This window comes from Zingiber officinale, chromosome 9A, assembly GCF_018446385.1.
Source record: "Zingiber officinale cultivar Zhangliang chromosome 9A, Zo_v1.1, whole genome shotgun sequence".
In the NCBI taxonomy this organism is placed as follows: domain Eukaryota; kingdom Viridiplantae; phylum Streptophyta; class Magnoliopsida; order Zingiberales; family Zingiberaceae; genus Zingiber; species Zingiber officinale.
In genome coordinates this window covers 129,400,810-129,419,332 of record NC_056002.1, presented here as the reverse complement: position 1 = coordinate 129,419,332, position 18,523 = coordinate 129,400,810, and the positions used below count along the sequence as shown (strand labels likewise).

At 38.3% G+C, this 18,523-nt stretch overlaps 3 protein-coding genes across 5 annotated transcripts; 1 reads left to right on the top strand and 2 right to left on the bottom strand.

Annotated features, from left to right (window-relative positions):
- Positions 1-414: 414 nt before the first annotated feature.
- On the top strand, positions 415-3,703 carry LOC122020415 (phosphatidylinositol 4-kinase gamma 4-like). Its single transcript, XM_042578338.1, has 2 exons — positions 415-2,332; positions 3,016-3,703. Exons 1-2 carry the CDS (start codon positions 995-997, stop codon positions 3,394-3,396), a joined length of 1,719 nt encoding a protein of 572 aa, XP_042434272.1. The 5' UTR covers positions 415-994; the 3' UTR covers positions 3,397-3,703.
- Positions 3,704-4,752: 1,049 nt separating this feature from the next.
- Positions 4,753-9,260, bottom strand: LOC122019578 (proline-rich receptor-like protein kinase PERK1). Its single transcript, XM_042577035.1, has 9 exons — positions 9,249-9,260; positions 8,588-9,140; positions 7,588-8,139; positions 7,193-7,279; positions 7,001-7,071; positions 6,550-6,626; positions 5,608-5,755; positions 5,371-5,532; positions 4,753-5,266 (listed from the first exon to the last, which is right to left on the bottom strand). The coding sequence occupies exons 1-9, from the start codon at positions 9,258-9,260 to the stop codon at positions 4,958-4,960; spliced, it is 1,971 nt and encodes a 656-aa protein (XP_042432969.1). The 3' UTR covers positions 4,753-4,957.
- Positions 9,261-9,710: 450 nt separating this feature from the next.
- Positions 9,711-13,117, bottom strand: LOC122020854 (proline-rich receptor-like protein kinase PERK1). 3 transcript variants are annotated; one of them, XM_042578882.1, is made up of 11 exons: positions 12,991-13,117; positions 12,582-12,712; positions 11,974-12,314; positions 11,847-11,859; positions 11,688-11,774; positions 11,500-11,570; positions 11,156-11,232; positions 10,944-11,064; positions 10,665-10,826; positions 10,007-10,102; positions 9,711-9,918 (listed from the first exon to the last, which is right to left on the bottom strand). In XM_042578882.1, exons 1-11 carry the CDS (start codon positions 13,101-13,103, stop codon positions 9,904-9,906), a joined length of 1,227 nt encoding a protein of 408 aa, XP_042434816.1. In that variant the 5' UTR covers positions 13,104-13,117; the 3' UTR covers positions 9,711-9,903. The 3 variants fall into 3 exon arrangements, 2 of the variants coding, with proteins under 2 accessions (XP_042434816.1, XP_042434815.1); XM_042578881.1 differs by having other exon boundaries at positions 11,847-12,314; XR_006122348.1 differs by lacking the exon at positions 9,711-9,918 and having other exon boundaries at positions 10,013-10,102; positions 10,958-11,064; positions 11,847-12,314.
- Between the last annotated feature and the right edge of the window lie 5,406 nt (positions 13,118-18,523).

Below are 18,523 nucleotides of genomic sequence, written 5' to 3'. Positions count from 1 at the left end.
ATGCGTATATACTTAGTGAAGCAAATTAAATTAAGATATACAATAATTTGATTAAAGTAATTTTAATTTAGCTTAGTAATTTTAATTAAAAATATTATAACATGTAGGAGTTTGATTAAAAGTACTATAACATTATTAGAAGATGAGTGTTTTTGAAATTAAAAAAAAAATGGATAAAGTGTGATTTTAATATTTTATAATTTAAATTATTTTTATAATAATAATAATTAAATACATTTTATCAAGGATAATGAAAATAATTGCTGCCTTTTATTTTTTTGTCAAATTTTATGCCACGTAGATTAATATTTTTGGATAAATATAAAATTAGGCCCCCTTCCAGAGTCTTCCAAGCACCGCCAATATAAGTTAAAGTACAAGGACTTAACTGTCAATTTCACTCTTAACGCCTTCGGTTGGTTTCGACGTCGTCTAGTCTCGGTCCTATCGCATGCAAAGAGGAACGTCTTCCTCGCTCTCCTCCCCCAAAATCTTCTCCGCCTCTCGACAACGAGCATTCCAATCCAATCCAAAAAGCTAAATTTAGCATTCGGATCGCGATCGAGCAGGCGACGGGACGCATCAAAACCCGCCTTCCCTGCCACGGCCCCCCTCGCGATTTGATTCCGTCTGTTTTCGGTTCTTCCCACTCCGGTAAGAAACGATCTCTGCGGATCAATCGTCGTCGTGAGTTTTTATCCAGCAATCAACATGTTGATTGGGTAGCTTCCTGGTTGATGCTTCTTCGGCGTCTTTGTTTCGGAGGAATTTGTAAGGTTTTCTGGAATTTCCCTTTTCTCATTCCGCGTTTAGGGTTTGCTCCGATTCTAGATCGGTAGGTTTTCCCCCACTTCTGTTGGTGGTGGGAAATGGATATAGTTGAGGTTGGGCTGTAGATTTTTTTCTGAAGGAAAAAAATCTCGCCTTTCTTCTTCCTCCTTCTGTCCTAGAGGCAAAAGGCGCTTCTTTGATTCTTCCCTCTCACGGTGAGAAAATGTCGTCCGGGGTTCTCACTCTCAGCCCCGTTCGGGAGGACTCGCCGGTGTCCACTGTACGTTTCGACGGGAACCGGTCTTGGCATTGCTCGCAGGAGTCCATCCTCATTTATCTCCAGGCCCCTCAGTCGTCTGTGATTCCGCTCCGAGTATTAGAGTCTGAATCGATCGCTTCTGTAAAGCTTCGGATCCATAAATTTGCCGTGAAGAAGCCGAAGCTGGTGTTCGGCGGGAGGGAGCTGGCACGGAATAATAGCCTGCTCCGGGATTATGGCGTGGGCGATGGAAATGTTCTGCACCTTGTGATTAGGTTCTCCGATCTCCGATATATTATTGTGAGAACTGTCTCTGGCGAAACATATAATTTCAAAGTTGAACGGAGCCGCAACATTGGGTACATCAAGCAGCAGCTCGCAAAGAGAGGTAAGGACTTGAGTGATGTTCACGACCATAAGATCATATGTGACGGTGAGGAGCTTGATGATCACCAGTTGATTGATGATCTCAGTAGGGAAAACGACGCTGTGATTCATTTGCTGATCAGGAAATGTGCAAAAGTCAGGACTAAACCTTTTGAGAAGGATTTTGAACTTTCAATTGATGCCCCTCTTGTGAAAGAAAAGGATGGAGTCTGTGATCCTCAAATAGTCGCCGGGACACTGCTTTACAAGGATCCTTGGATCAAGCCGGTTATTGATGATCGAAAAGTTGAATTGTCGCGGGTGATCTCAGAACTAATTCGTTCTGCTTCCTCTGGATTGGAGAAGGGTAATCTACCGATGATGTCCTCGGAAGGCACTGGGGGAGCATACTTTATGCAAGATGGTTCAGGCCAAAAGTATGTAGCTATCTTCAAGCCAATTGACGAGGAGCCAATGGCTGAGAATAATCCTCGAGGGCTTCCTTTATCAGATAATGGTGAAGGTTTGAAGAAAGGGACACGCGTCGGAGAAGGAGCTTTAAGGGAGGTCGCAGCATACATCCTCGATCACCCTATCAGTGGTAAGCGTTTAGATGATGAAGCAGGATTTGCTGGTGTTCCTCCTACAGCCATGGTGTGGTGCTTTGATACCGGTTTCCATAATTCTGAGCCGTGTGACTATGTGCCCAAGAATTTCAAGATTGGATCCTTACAAGCATTTGTGGAAAACAATGGAAGCTGCGAGGATATGGGGCCTAGAGTGTTCCCTGTGCAGGAGGTTCACAAGATATCTGTTCTGGATATTCGGTTGGCAAATGCTGATCGCCATGCTGGGAATATATTAATTCGCAAAAATGAAGAGGGAGAACAAATGGTGCTGGTTCCCATTGACCATGGATATTGCTTGCCTGAGAATGTAAGTGTTGCTTGTGCTTCATTTTTCTCTTACTATGCTGATATTTTGTTATAATGTTTTCTACCTTCATCATAACTTATTCAAATTTGGTGTTATCGATTACAAAATATGTTTACATGCTAACGAAGGATTATCAAAAATTCGTGAAGATTCAACCATCTCAATAATTCCTCAAATTCCTTGATGCATTCTCAACAATTTAAGTTTGCATATCAGCTTACTGAAATATTATGCATCTCGATCCCAAGTCTTCTTTTGGTACATATGCCTCTTCTTTCAATCAAAATTGTCTTGGAGTTATTTTGCTTAGATTTAGTTCACCATCAACTCCAATACACTCGGTCACTCATCTATTTATTGTTGTTTGTCACATAATGAACAATCGAGCTATTTTTCACATCAATCTGAACTCTGTTGTGTTTGTGGTGTGCCTCGTTATTGAGTGCAATGCTATAATATATCTGTCCATTGTAGAATAACATATTTTCCTTTTAGCACTGCCGTCGCGATCTTTATTTCCTTCTTTTGATCTGAGATGCTCCTTGTTATCATGTTGGCTGCGATGTTTTTAATATATGTGTTCGATGTAGAGTAGCTTTTATTTTTAGCATGGCCTTCTCGATCTTTGTATGTTGTCTACTTCCGATAGAAGGCAATCATGTAATTCTCTACTCATGTTTCAGTTTGAAGATTGTACCTTTGAGTGGCTATATTGGCCTCAAGCTCGTCAGCACTTCGACCATAGAACTATCAACTACATAAAAGCACTCGACGCTGAAGAAGACATCGCACTCCTTAAATACTACGGATGGAATCTCTCTCCCGAATGTACGCGTACCCTTTGCATCTCAACCATGCTCTTGAAGAAGGGAGCAGAAAGAGGGCTCACTCCGTACGATATTGGAAGCATCATGTGTAGGGAAACAATTCACAAGGAGTCCAAAATTGAGGAGATGATCCGCGAAGCAAACGATGCTGCTCTTCCAGGCACTAGCGAGGCTGTGTTCCTGGAGACTCTTTCCGAAATCATGGATCGTCACCTCGATCGAGTGAAAATAATATAGATTTAACTGGTCGTTCTATGTTTCTATGCAAGCAGATGCATGTTTGTGAACATATACCATCGAAACTCTCCGAGGTGGCTGTAAGTACGAAAGTCACCTAATCAAATGTGTTAATACTTGTGAGTTGTTATGGTTGTTAATTCTCTGTAAGTCTTAGCACTGGCCTACCTTGACTTTTGAAGGTTGACTTTGAAGCGGGGCTCTGTCATAGTTGTTATATTGACTTTTTGTTGCTCTGAAAGTCTTGTATGTGTTCATTTTGTATGCATCCGATGCACATTCAATAAAACAATGACTAGTTGCTTCATCTTTTTTCAAGCACTTTGGATTTGCTCATTGACTTTCTCTACTATAGCAGCTTATTTAATTGCTTAGTTGAAATGGATTTATCGTGACTGAAATTTCAGATCAATATTTTTTAGAAAATAGATACACCCTTTTGGAGCAAAAAGGAGTGATATCGTTCATCCCAAGTGGCTTAGTTTCATCAGCCCCATGGCAAGATATAGATAGGTAGATTATGGTGATATTTTATCCTAACACAATAACTCTTTGCATGAAGTAAGTTAAGCACCTAACGATATATTTTATATTCGTTGAGAATTGATCTTTAAGACTTATTAAAGTAAATACTCATGCAGATATCAACTACGTCCGATAGAACTTATTTTTGCATGGAACTAAATAAGACCATGGATTGGATTTATTTTTGCATGGAACTAAATAAGACCATGGATGCCTCAAGGTACGATGCAATGGTAAGATAAGCTCCCATGTAATGAGAGTTCAAAACTCACGCATAACACCTCATACGCTCGTAGTGTTCGAAAATAGATACACCCTTTTGGAGCAAAAAGGAGTGATATCGTTCATCCCAAGTGGCTTAGTTTCATCAGCCCCATTGCAAGATATAGATAGGTAGATTATGGTGATATTTTATCCTAACACAATGACTTTTTGCATGAAGTTAAGCACCTAACGATATATGTTATATCCATTGAGAATTGATCTTTAAGACTTATTAAAGTAAATACTCATGCAGATATCAACTACGTCCGATAGAACTTATTTTTGCATGGAACTAAATAAGACCATGGATTGGACTTATTTTTGCATGGAACTAAATAAGACCATGGATGCCTCAGGGTACGATGCAATGGTAAGATAAGCTCCCATGTAACGAGAGTTCAAAACTCACACATAACACCTCATACGCTCGTAGTGTTTGCGGGTTAGGGCTTAGGACTTTGCTTATTATATGATCTTGTTAGACCTGACCTGACTTGGTTAGGGTTAAGCACTTTGCACCTTTAGATTATATCATTGTGCTACAACATTGAACTCACATGGCCACCATTTCCAAACTCTTCTTCATTGCCACAAATCATCTGTTAAAAATCTCTTCTTTACATTCTTTACATCAGAAATCAATCTAATTCCACAAGAAATATGTTTCATCTCAACCTTTACATCACAAGAATCAGTTGAATCAAAAGAACAACAAACATTCGTTAAAACCTGTAAGAGTTCTTCAAAGCCTATCCTCATTGAATGGATCGGATCACAAATTTGTGTCATAACCATAACCATATCGAATTTTCTTCCCCAACTCGATTTCTCGTGTATGTTGGCCTTCACTGCTGGAGGCCGATGGGACCTGGCCATACTCACTGGTCGCTGCACTGTACTCGCTGCTGGTGTGTTCTTGAGTAGGCATTGCCATTTTCCTGAACTTCTTTGTGTCCTCAATGTACTGTTTGGAATTGTAATCTGAGCCACTGCCATAGGAGCTGTAAAGCTTACTGTGGTCAGGTTTGACGCCTTGGTTTAAGTTGTGGAGTGATACATCTCCTTCTAAAGCTCGGGCGATCTGTAGGTTCACTCATTCGTGTTAGTGAGGACGGATGTTTATGAGGGGTTGTTCATGATATGATGAACAGATAAGATAATTATAGGACAACGGGTAGCCAGGACCTGGCTCATTCTTGGTCGTTGCCGTGCCGAGTGACGCACACAAGCCGCAGCACAGGCAATCATGGAAGCCATCTCGTTAGGATTATAGTTCGTTCCCAACTTCAGATCAATGAGGGCACCATAATTGCCATCCTCGAGAGCTTGAGTGAGCAATGGCCTTGCCTGAAGCGACAAAAAGATTTAAGAACCAGGGGGAAAGCTAGAGTGGACAACAAGTGTCTATGCAAAGATGCTAACCCAGTCAACTAAGCTGTCATCCATGAAAGTTTGGGATGAATCGACAGGGCGTCGCCCAGTGATTAGCTCCAGAAGCATGACGCCAAATGAGAAGACATCTGATTTATCAGTGAGTTTGCCTGAAGATGCATATTCAGGTGCCAGATAACTGAAACCAAGCAGTGGGCACAAATAAAAACTAAAGCAACAATGGAATGGAGATCATTAGAAAGAATTTCCCGAAGCATTGTGTCTCAAAATGCTCATGCATACTAGGTTCAGTAGATAGACAACTGTAGGGGTATCGCTTTTGAAATTCTTTCTTGAGGCCCCAAAAAATGAATCCACTTAGTGCAAGGGCAGAATGCCACTTGACCGCAAAGAATTAGAGGAGATCTGAACTAATCTATATATGATGTTCAACTTCTAAAATGTGATCAACGGAACCCTTTCAATCATATGGTGCAAGTATAGAAGGTCAAAAGAGTTACTAATATTGTATCCAAGGAAAAGACATGCAAGAGAGGAAGCAATAAAGTACCATAGTTTAGAGACAAACCCAAGGGTCTACATTACTAATTCTATAGGTCATTGATGGTTGTTGCTTGCATCTAACATAGAAAAGAACAGGTTATGTCAAGACCAACTTAGTGAGAAAACTAACCCAATTTATTAAACTTAAACAATGACTCAAAATGTTTAGATTCAAGTTAAAGATATTTCACTCATCTAAAGATTATAAAGCCTTTTTAAGTGAGATAACACAATCTCCTAACAAGGCTTGACGTCCCTGTCAAAAACCAAAGTTCAAGTACTATTGGCTTAAGCTACTTAGCTCAAGTTAATGTTAGCTCAATCATCAAACTTATAAAACTTTTTTTATCTAACTCGCAACTCATTACATGAGAGTAGATAGAGGTATCAAGATTATTAGAAAAGCAAAGTGAAAAAAATTAAGTTTACCCAAAGGTTCCCATAACTCTTGTGGAAACATGGGTGTTATTGTCAGAGGCAATCTTTGCGAGCCCAAAATCTGCAACCTTTACATAAGAAAATGTGATTACAATTAACAAATGCACTAGTTAACGAGCAAAAACCATATAACAGAAGTGAATAAAACCTACTGTCTGATATGGAGATTTCAACCAAAAGCATGAATACTATCTGAAAGTACACCAGAGAAGAAAGGGCAAGAACAGCTAGCTATTCCATAAATTTTCTTTTAAAAATCAACTAAATGAAACTAAGAAAATGTCATGAAGCAACGCAGTTAAGATTTATTATCAAGATATCATAAGCATCATCAAGCTACATTAGTCCCAACTATTTGGGTTCAGATACATGAATAGTATCCCATTGTCAAACATGATAAACTGATTTTTATTGAAAAGTGTGAAACACTATATTTACTTGCCTTTGGCACAAACTTGTAATCAAGGAGAATATTGGATGCTTTGATGTCACGGTGAATAATCTTCGGGTGGCCTGCCAACCAAAATATTATTAGTCAATATTAAATACCAAGCCAATAAACTCAATTAAGAGATCAACTCTACACTAGATATGATGAAATAGGACTCCTAAAAAGGCAAAATGAATAACTTACAGTCTTCGTGAAGATAAGCCAATCCCTTTGCAGCACCCAAAGCAATTTTCAATCTTATAGGCCATTCCATGGTTGGTCGGCCAGTCCCTATAAAAAACAACTTTCAATGGACTCATTCATGCACATTAAACTCTCCTAATATCTTTTAAGAGCCCCAAGAATATCTTAAAATGGTTGGTCGGCAGTATATATCAAGATCTGGAAATAGTTCACCTTTTACAACTAAAAGCTACTTTTTTGTTTAGTTTTCTAAAAATAGTTGATTCAACAGTTAGGCTACAGAAAACACAATGTGTGCTCTAAAAGGAAAACAGGAGCAATGAAAGGAAGAAAGTTAAAAATAGTATAAGCGGCAAAAATGAAGTGTTTAGCTTAAAAGAATGGCAACGCCTTACCATGCAAATGGAACTCTAATGTATTGTTAGGAACATATTCGTAAACAAGCAGCCTCTTGCCTCCTGCAATACAGTATCCGACCAATGATACAAGATGCTTGTGATGCACACGGCTGATGATCTCAACCTCCGCTTGGAATTCACGCTCACCCTGTCCACTTCCAGTTTTCAATTGCTTTACTGCAACTTCTTTGCCATTTGGAATCACTCCTCTATGCACATAACCAAAACCACCTTGTCCAAGGAGATTAGCATCAGAGAATCCATTTGTTGCCATGGCCAGTTCTTCATAGGTAAAAGTGTTTTTCGACAATCCAAGAACAACACTAGGAGATGGTGGAGGCAGTGGTGTCTCAGACATGGAATAATTGGAACCAGAACCTCCACTGCTATTTATCATAGGCAGTGGAGGCGGAGCTGGAGGTGCCAAATGGCTCAGAGAGAGTGGTGGACGAGAAGCAAATGGAGGAGGAGGAGGTGGCCCTGGAGGTATTTTCACAACATGATTTGCTGGAGGAGCATTTTGTTGCCAATATTCACCATATCGATCACCTGAAAACAGTCTTCCCATGGACTTTAGTAAGGCAGCATTTGTCATTCAAAAGTGGAAAATTTGCTGATAAGAACAAGAACATTGTGTTTATAGAACCAAATCTCGTAACTAGTCAGATTCCTTTTGGCACAAATAGTTGCTTGATGAACAAACTTAGAAATTGCTAACTACGTTGAGATGGAAATCTCTCCATCCGAATAAACAACTAATCTATCGCCAGCTACTCTATGCCATGTTCCTTTCATGACTAAGGGAGGGAGGAAGGGGGGTTTTTTCACATCAAAACCAGTAGGAGATCAAAAGGAAAAATGGGGGGAAAAGCAGATATTTCGAAGTAAAGTGAAACTTGAAACAGCACAGATTTAAGTTTTGTAGTGTGTAGATCTACACCGAGGGCGAAAAGATATTTTCCAGAAAATCAACAAGATGGTACATGATAGATCTAACCTTTCGCTGCCTTTGGAGGCGGAAGTGAAGCTCGATAGTAATGTGGCGGCGAATGCGGCACCGGCCGCTTCTTTCTCCAACAAAAAACGCAGATGAAACTCAGCATCAAGAGGATCACCACTCCACCCACCGCCACCCCGACGACAACCGGCGTGGAGATGGAGCTAGAGCTGGAAGAGGACGACGACGACGGCGTGGTCGGAGACCTGGTCGACGGCGCTTTAGGCGGCGGAGGAGAATGCGAGGAGGGTGGAGACCGATCGGAGGCTACATACGGAGGAGGAGGTGAAGCGGAGGGCGGAGTCGGGAGGAGAAGTGGCGAGGGCGTGGAAGGTGGAATGGAGGTGGGACTGGTTGCGGGCGGAGTCGCGATTGTGGGAGGAGCGGAGGGGGTTTCCAGCGGAGGAGAGCTGGCGGAGGACGCCGGCGAAGGGGCGGACGACATGGTGGCGGCGGCGGCGGTGGCGGCGGTGGTCGGGCGGAGAGCGATGTGGCTTCCTCTTCTTGTTGCTTTGCTTGAGAATTGAGGATTTAAATAAATAAATAAATAACACTTTTTAATCGAGAGAGAGAGAGAGAGGAAGAAGAGTTTTCAAATTCGGACCGGGCCGACCGGTTCACTCGGCTCGGAAACAACTTCGAAAGCGACGGTTCACGACACAAATAGCCACATCTTACTTTAATATTCACAATCCTACTTATTTAATTAATTAATTGAATTTTTGACCGGTTAAATATTTATATAAAATTCATATTATAAAGTAATAGTCAATTTTAATTTTAAATTAAATTAAGGTATTAGAACTAATATCGTTAATATGTTAATGAGCAATAAGAGCTTTGTTTAGCACATTTAATTATTTAACTAATTTATCTATTTAATAATATTTTAAAGATGGCATTGACAAACCCCACCAAACCTTTAAATCAAGTGATAAAAATGTGTTACCTAACCTTTTTTTAAAAATAAAAAATAAAAAGATCATTGTTTTATTTTAAATTATTTATGTTATTCATGTGTGTGAAAATTTGGCAAAGCTTCAATGAACCACATATTAATGTATAGAAATAAAATGATCGAAAATATTCTCTAATATTCATAATAAAACACATTACTTGGTATATATATTTCAATTAATCACACTTAGAATTATCCAAAATCCCTGTCTTGACTTTGAAATAACGCTTGAGCCTAGAAATTATAGAACAAATATTAACAAAACTTGATGAATATTAATAATCACACAGCATCTCTGAATTGGTTGCAACTTAAATCTCAATGGTTTCTTCACATGGAGTTTTTAAGGATTTGTTGTTCATGGAGTTAGAACCTGTGCAAAATGAGATCCATGTAAAAGTTTCATCATATGATACCAACACGAGAAAAGTTGTTCGCAATGCAGTGTTTGATTTACTTACTGATTGGAATAAAGTATTGGCAGATGATGAACCTGGTGGAGATTGAACACTTTTCTGATCTCCAAATGAAATGCATCCTTCCAATGCCCTACAAATCTGTTCAATATGAAAAAAAAAATGCAAAAAGTTAAAAGAGAAACAGTGAGGAAATGGCTGATCAATTGTGAAGATTGTAGATTTGATTAAGGAACTAAATGTTGAACTTAGTCCCCGAATGGAGAAATCCTATTTGAGTCCAAAGTTGTTTGCTTATAAATCGAGAGAAATCCACTTGAATGATTTGGTTTTGGACACTGCTTTAAACACACTCCTCCATCAGGAACATGTATTCTTGCTTCTTTAAGAAAAGATGACTTCTGAAGTAGAAATTTTGTAGCAAACAATGAAAATTGTTCAAAACAAGTTTCAGCTTAATGCCGACTGAAATTAGATTGGGTAAGAAATTTCTTCTTGGACCTTGTTCAATAACTTTTTAAACATGTTATGGAGTACCAGCAAATTCTACCTTTTATAGAATCTAAAACTAAATGATTCTGGTCATTAGTCTTCGACAAACATGATGAAACAACTAGTGATTAGGAGACAGCGATACAGATTGAGCAGAAAGACTAGTTCAATAAATGGAATGAGATAAAAGAAAAGAGTTTGAGCAAAATACTTGACTCATGCTTGGTCGGAGAGCTGCAGCATGGCACAAACAAGCAGCGGCGCAGGCCACCATTCTCCCTGCCTCAACAGGATCGTAGTCGTTGTCTAAGAATGGATCGATAAGGGCATCGTATATTGCATCTTCCATTGCTTTCTGTAGCAAGGGCCTCGCCTAAATTGAACATATCAAATAGAATTCTCAGAGGAGATACATATCAAGCCGTTCATACAATTTTGAAACTTAAGACTGAAATGAATAAGCAGAAACTGTTTTTTTTTAACAACTGACCCAATCAGCCAAACCTAGAGGTTTTCGTCCAGTGATCAGCTCCACAAGCAACACCCCGTAAGAGTAAACATCAGATTTATCAGTAAGTTTTCCAGTAGAAGCATACTCCGGAGCGAGGTAACTGTTGTCACATGAGAATTCCAAGAGTGGCAAAACTTGTTGGTTTAGTTTTGACGATAACATGGAACTCAACTATGTCATAGGGCACTCACCCATAAGTTCCCTTCACAACAGTTGAGATATGAGTTGTCTCATCTGAAACATGCTTTGCAATCCCAAAATCTGCAATCTGCGCGAAACAAAGATTTATCTTCAACTACTTTGGATTTTCTTGGGAGCAAACACTTGAGAACAGAAGGGATAGGATTTATCTTCCTAGAACAAGAATAGTATCTAAGCTAGTAGCAATTTCAATGTTACAGTTTTAGCTTTGAAACCCCTAGTTGAGTACAAATATATACTAGTTATACATACAATATAATGTTGTTCAATCTTCATGTCATAATATAAACTATCAAGCACTTACCAATTCCTAGGTAATCAGTAGTTTGCTTACCTTGGCTCTAAACTGATGATCCAGAAGAATATTGGCAGATTTAATATCGCGATGAATCACCCTTGGATTGCCTACAAGTTCATCAAAGTAAGATTACCCACTCCAGAAATATAACATTCAGTGTGGACGAATGAATAGGAAGATATTTTACAACAAGAGAGACATAGAGAGGAAGAAACTGAGCTCACAATCTTCATGCAAATATTCAAGGCCTTTTGCTGAGTCCAAGGAAATTCTGAATCTGTGTCTCCAAGCCAAAGTAGATCCATTTCTACCTGTACAAAATGCTAGAAGTGTACATCACTAAGACATGGCTACATGGAACACCTTCGTTAAGCCTGGCTTACCGTGCAAATGGAACTCCAATGTTTTGTTAGGAACATATTCGCAAACAAGTAGGCATATTAGCTCCGAGACGTAGAATCCAATGAGCGAAACGAGATGCCTATGGTGCACTAGACTTAATATATCTACCTCTTTCATGAACTCAAGATCTGGCTGCCGGTGAGTATCTTTCAAACGCTTGATTGCAACTTCTCTGCCATTGGTTAGTGTCCCTTTGTACACTAAGGAAAAGCCTCCTTCGCCCAACACATTATTCATAGAGAAGTTATTCGTAGAGATTGCCAACTCTTCATATGTGAAGCTTCTCTTGGATAAACCTGGAGTAGTTGTAAGAGAAGAAGGTGATAGTAGATTCCTGGAGCTGATGAGCTGCGGAGGTGGTGGCCGAGGTATTGCGATAACAAAATCTGTAGGAGGGGGCTGATGATGAAGCTGATAGTTTGGATTGTATTCAGTAACTGTTTTGGATGCTGAGAAGATTAACAAATAAACCGTGAGAACAAAAAATATAGGGTTAAAGTGACAAGAACTCAACGCATGAAAAACTCAGAAAAGGGGATTTCAAATCCAAACTTTAAGATTCTTGCATGGTGTGCCATTTCATATCTTGAAACTCTCCACATTTATCTTGTATGAAGATCTTTGGTGTTTTGTGTTCCATTGGATGCTACTTATTTCAAATTGCCGCGAAAGATTTGGAAAAACAATCTCAAAGTATATGGGAGAGAAGCATTTACACCACGATGGATCGCAAGTACACCAGCCGATAATGTAGAAGTGAACCATGTCGAGTGTCTTCACCACCTCCCTCATTTTTTCATATTGGCAACAACAGGAACTGCAGGAAGTGCATAAAGAAAGTGTCCACCTGCCACCATTTTACACTTACTAATTGACCCAAACACATGTGAAATGAATCAAAATTTAGATTTGCTTTGAGATTATGTTGAAAAAATTGACTTGAGCACCATCACCGGTGAAGCTAAAATGGTAGTGGAAATCTCAATTTTCACATTAATGGGTTCAATTACAAATAACTCAACAACTTTAGCAGATAGATGTTCTTTATTCGATGCTCAAACATGTACCGTGCCAACCAACAAGAATTAGCCATTGCTATAGATACAGAATGGAAGAATTGCTTACAAGATGAACATGATGGTCAAGCCGACCACGGTGAAGATCATAGACAAAAAGCTTGCAGCCAATGCAAATGGCAGACTAGCAGTGAAGCCCAAATACCGCAACCAGTCAGGCATCTCTCCGGGAACCTCCTGTTATCTTCAAAACAACAAGACCTATCAAACACTTCAGAAGGAGGAATTTAGATGATTCAGCAATTAATCATTGCATAACTTAGAAAGTTACAAAGCAGTGATAATTAACAAAATGCAAACAAGTTTGTTGCTAGGGTTTAAGAAGAGGAGCTCAGTTGCAACAAAAAAAAAACTTAGAAATTGCTAGTTAAAGCAGGAGCATGCGATTTCTGCTTATTGATTTTGAGTGGAAATGAACAATTCATTGAGCAAAAACACATCTTTTAACTCTTCTCTTGCTCTTCGGTCTCCTTCAATGAGCATTAAACAAGGGGGTTTTCTTTGCCTCATTATAACAGTGTTAGTGAAATACGAATCATATAAAATGCCACATGAAACAAACCAACACCAAAGAAAAAACAAAGAGGAATTTTTATGAGCTTACATCCAGTAACGGAAGAGCAGGAGCAGGTAGCGTTCTTGAAAGCCGATGGCCGAGCTAAAGAAGTCCATGAATCATAGAGAGCGAGAAGAGGGAGGGAGAAAAAAAGAAGGAAGAAAGGACTCATTCTCGATCGAGCTTCGTTGACCGAAAGAGATTTTGTGTCGATTTTTTTTTCTCTTCAAAGCTGTATCGATCTTGACGGAGTCGTCGGCAAGGCTTGAGAGTAGTTGGCGAGTACAGACAGTTCGAGTGACGATCAACAAAGAGAGAAGTTGGTGGTAAGGGAGTTAACGATGAGTGTTGCGGCGGGAGGAAGGTAACAGCAAGAAAGGTTCAAGCTAGTAACATTGTTGGGCCGAGCCCCGGGTGTTGTGTGGTCTGGCTAGTCCAAAGGGCCAGTCGGAAGAGAGCATGACCTAACCCTAGCTCATGTTTAGCTTGATATAGTACAGTGGTGAACTCCAATAATATATAACGAATTTTTCCTCATAAAAAGTTAATTTAATATATCTTAGTTAAAAAATCAAAAAATATATATTTTTTAATATTGTCGGCTCAAGATATTTATAAAAGTTTATCTATTTACGGTGTTGTTAATCCTAAGATATGAGACTAAAGAAAAACATGACAATACTTAATTTTTTATAAAAAAAATTACTAATAATCCTAAGACATTAACTTAGAGGGTATTTGGTTGAGCTTATAAGCTCTTTAAAACAGCTTATAAGTTGTTTTGGAGCTTATAAGGTCTTCAAATTTGTTTGGTAAATTTTTTTTCAAACAGCTTATAAGCTGTCAAAATAAGCTGTTTTGGAGCTTATAAGTTGTTTTTAAAAAAGTATGGAAGACCCTACTTTTTTAAAAAAAAATCTTATTTTAATAATTTATTTCTCTAAAATATCCTTATATAATTTCATAAATCTCCATCTTATCCTCCATAAATTTTTATAAGCCTAATATCTTTTTATCTCCGTCGACTTTTCTTTCAACGTTGTGTCATCTTCTCCGCCAACGCCTCTTTCTAATTTTCTCTCCCCTGGTGCAGAAATTCGCCCAAAACCCTCTATTAATAAAAATCTCAAAACACTCTATTAATAGTATTATATCCTTTATGATAATTTTATTAATAAAAAGATCTTATAATACCAAACACATTAATATCTTTAAGTTGATTGTAATAAGTTCACCCAAACATTTTAACAACTTATTTTTAAAATAAGACCTAACAACTTATAATCTCCTAAAACAATTTATAAGCTGTACGAGCTTATAAGCTATTTTAAATAAGTTTAGCCAAACATCATCTTAATATCATTTTAACCTTCACCAAAATTAATTAGTAAATAGTCTAAATTTGATATAAAAAATAATTTTTTAGAACTTATTCAAAATAAAAGTTAAAAAAATAAAAATGACATATAAAAATAAGTAGAAAATGAATATAAAAGCAATGCAATCATCATCATTATATAATGTTAATAATTATCATAGCTGTCCCACGATGATTATTTCAATAGTACTTAACCAAAGATGTCATATGTATTGTTTTTTCATGAACACTTTTTAATTTATTTTATTAGCTGATAAAAATTTTTTTATGAGATTAAATTAATGATCTTAGATTAATTGATTCAAAGGGTTAGATACCTAATGATGGAGGTTAATTAAAAAATTATCATAGCTATTGAAAGAGTCCATATTTCAATGGACTGATTAAAAAAATTAGGCTGATGGAATGTGCATTATGAGGGCTTTATAATTTATCCGGATATATAATCAAAATTTTCCATAGAATTGACGGCTCAAAATTAGTGCGGAAATTAAATGTCAATTAAAAATAATAATAATAACGACGACAAACATGGAGTTATTGTAAGTAAATTTATTATTATTATTATTATTATTATTATTATTATTATTATTATTATTATGTCAATTTTCACCTAAATAAATAAATTGACCATTATCCATTAGTCAACTTCGGCAAATATAATATTTTTAATGGTGTTTGAAAATAAAAATTTATAAATTATTTTTCAAAGATTTGATTTTGTTAAACTAAATATGAAAAATATTTAAATTCATTAAAATTACTGTGATTTTCTATTATTTTTTATTATTATTTAAAAAAAAACAAATTGGCATTGCTAAAATTGTAAAAGGTATTTTATGAAACGAAACCAAGCTTTTTTGGATATCGGTATGTCCATTAAAAAGATCCTAACCCACGTATACCGAGCATTCCAGTTTCCTGAATATAGGAGCATAGATCGTCTGATTTAATAAAAAAGTGAACCAATAAATAAATCATTTGTACTTGCAATTTGCTCATGATCATCATTTAATTATAATTAATTATAATTTCTCTCTAAATTCAGTCCCCTTAGATTATACTCTAGGTCGGGACGGATGATCAGCCGGAGGTCATCAGCGATGGACAAATGACCAAATAGCCTAACACCGAGTGAAGGAGCTGCTCCAAATAATCTCTAGCCACTTGTTCAATCCAAACTCTAATATAAGAGGGACGATAAATTTAAGAAAAAATCATAACTAATTATAATGAATTACAGTTAAAATCTAACTATGATTATATTCCTGATTTTTTTTTTTTAATCAGAAGATCGATCCTCTGTGTTGTGTGTATGGTTGTTGTCGTCATCAACCCTTTCATTTTTAAAAAAAAAAACTCAAAAAAAAATATAATGCATGTGTGCCGTTCCTACCATCCAACTGGATCAGTTCGACCATACATTTCCCACCGATGGTTACGATAAATCACAAAAACATTGCAGTAAATTATCGATAGTGGTCAGTGGATCCCGCAGTCAACACTGAATCAGCACGTCCTATCTCTCATGAGACTCATGTGCAGAGCCGACCTCCTCTCTCATCAGGTAGGGCCGGTGGGCCTGCCTACGACGGTGACCAATTTTTTTATATATAATTTTTTAATATTTTTAAAGTAAAGAAATCAAAACGTGTTATTAAAAGAATTAAATTAAATTAAATTAAATTAAAAAGTAGAATTTTTTAAATATATGTATATATATATATTAAAATAAATATCGTGTTAGAAAAAAATTAAATTAAAAAATATCTAAATATAAATTTTAAAATATGATAGATTTATTTTTATAAAAAAATTTAACAGAGAGAAAAACAAGCATATGCTTTTTCTTCCTCTTCTCATGCTACTTTTTTTTTTTTTTTTATAAGTCTTCAGCATGCATGATGAACTAAGTAGAGGAATCATGAGACTCTCTGCTATGCCTTAGCCACTGTGCTGTATCAGTGGAAGTTTACATCAAACCTTCCATAATGGTATAACATCTCTAGGGCGTAACATAAACAGTAGATACATGATATCTTTGACATAATAACTAGGGGTCAAATCCGGAACTCACAAGAGCACACCACAACTTAACAAGAGTTACCCTAACATAGCAACCCTAACTTTCCTTGCGGCATAACCATAACGCTCGATCGGTTTAGGGCATATACGCGCGATGCTTGTTCCATGCATTCCAGGATGTGCAGAATTTGGACATTCAGATCGCGTTTGACGATAATAGAACTAACGGTAAGCTGCAGTGCCCCATCTGGACTCAGTGTGATCTTCCCTCGGACTCGGACAAGCTTCCCCAAGTCAACTGATGCAGCCTCACCTTGTTCGGGCTGTGGTTTGGAGGAAAAGGGTGCAGGGAATGCGGCCGCAGCCATCGTAGACAAGGATGGTCAGAGTCTCGTGGGTGCGCTCCACACTCACCACGACCCCCATAGTCTCAACCCGCGCCATCGCCCTACCTCTCCGGGTGAACGACAGAGGTGAGTTGGGGTGAGTGTGGATGGAAAGGACAAGAAATCGGATGCCCTGAGTTTGAAATGTACGGTTGGGTTGACGGTGGTCATGTTGATAGCTAGCAGCGGTGGGAGCGGGACGAGCGTGATGAAAAAGAAGAAGGAGAAGGAGAAAGAAAAGAGAATGGAGGAGTAGAGGGTGGTGAGGAAGAATAAGCAGAAGAGCGAAGGGCAAAGAGAGTGACGGTTGAAGCCGAAGACCAGCCTAGGGTGAAGGTCGCAACGATGGTGAAGGGAATAAAGCGATCTATATAATCGTGAATGATGGAAGTGGGAATCAAGCGCAACAAAAAAAAACCCTCAATCAATGCTACGCTGCATCATCCAATAGCTTACACTGTAGCAGATGTGACACGAAAGCAAGCACACGAGGGGACATGAGGGGACACGACGTGACGCAACTGGTCAGTAGCCGACAGGTGACGTGACGACACTGCACGCGAGGGGACACGACGTGACATGACTGGGCAGGAGCTGACAAGTGACGTGACGACAATGCATGCGAGAGGACAACGGTTGCTGACTGACGAAAATGTGATGTGACGGCACTACACGCGCAGGGACAAGACGAGACAGCAATTGGCAGCTGACATAACGACATTGCAATTGGCAGCTGACATAACGACATTGCACACGGGGGACACGAGAGGACGGGAAAGGACATGAGCGGAAACGAGCGGACGCGACAGGACAACAGGGCACGACGGGACGTTTACGTAATCAAGGTTGATAAAATAATTAATGAATTCATTAACAAATAAAAAAATAAATAAAGATTAATTATTTAAAAAATGAATAAAAAAGAATAAAAAAAAGGTGAATGAGAGAGAGAACAGAACTCGTGGCATTGGGCTTTTGAGCTTTTGACTTAGGGCTTTTGAGCTTAGGGCTTTTGGCTTTTGGGCATTTGGGCTTAGGGCATTTGGGCTAAAAGATCATTGGACTAAAAAAGCTTTGGCAATTGGGCTAAATGTGCATTAGGCTAAATGAGCTTTTGGCTATATGGGCTTTTGGGCTTAGGCCTTTTAGCCTTAGGAGTTTTGGATTTAGGGCTTTTGGACTTAGGGCTTAGGGCTTAGGGCTTTTGGGCTAAAAGATCATTGGCCTAAAAAGGCTT

Excerpts from the sequence above, each read along its gene's own strand:
- LOC122020854 (XM_042578881.1), bottom strand. The coding sequence starts at position 13,103 with ATGCCTGACTGGTTGCGGTATTTGGGCTTCACTGCTAGTCTGCCATTT. Across the intron at positions 12,315-12,581 it reads TACTTGCGATCCATCGTGGT|CATCCAAAACAGTTACTGAA; the intron begins GTAAATGCTTCT and ends TAATCTTCTCAG. Across the intron at positions 11,775-11,846 it reads ATTGGAGTTCCATTTGCACG|GTAGAAATGGATCTACTTTG; the intron begins GTAAGCCAGGCT and ends CATTTTGTACAG.
- LOC122019578 (XM_042577035.1), bottom strand. Across the intron at positions 8,140-8,587 it reads GCCTCCAAAGGCAGCGAAAG|GTGATCGATATGGTGAATAT; the intron begins GTTAGATCTATC and ends GACTGTTTTCAG. Across the intron at positions 5,756-6,549 it reads AGAGTTATGGGAACCTTTGG|TTATCTGGCACCTGAATATG; the intron begins GTAAACTTAATT and ends GCTTGGTTTCAG.
- LOC122020415 (XM_042578338.1), top strand. The coding sequence starts at position 995 with ATGTCGTCCGGGGTTCTCACTCTCAGCCCCGTTCGGGAGGACTCGCCG. Across the intron at positions 2,333-3,015 it reads GATATTGCTTGCCTGAGAAT|TTTGAAGATTGTACCTTTGA; the intron begins GTAAGTGTTGCT and ends CTCATGTTTCAG.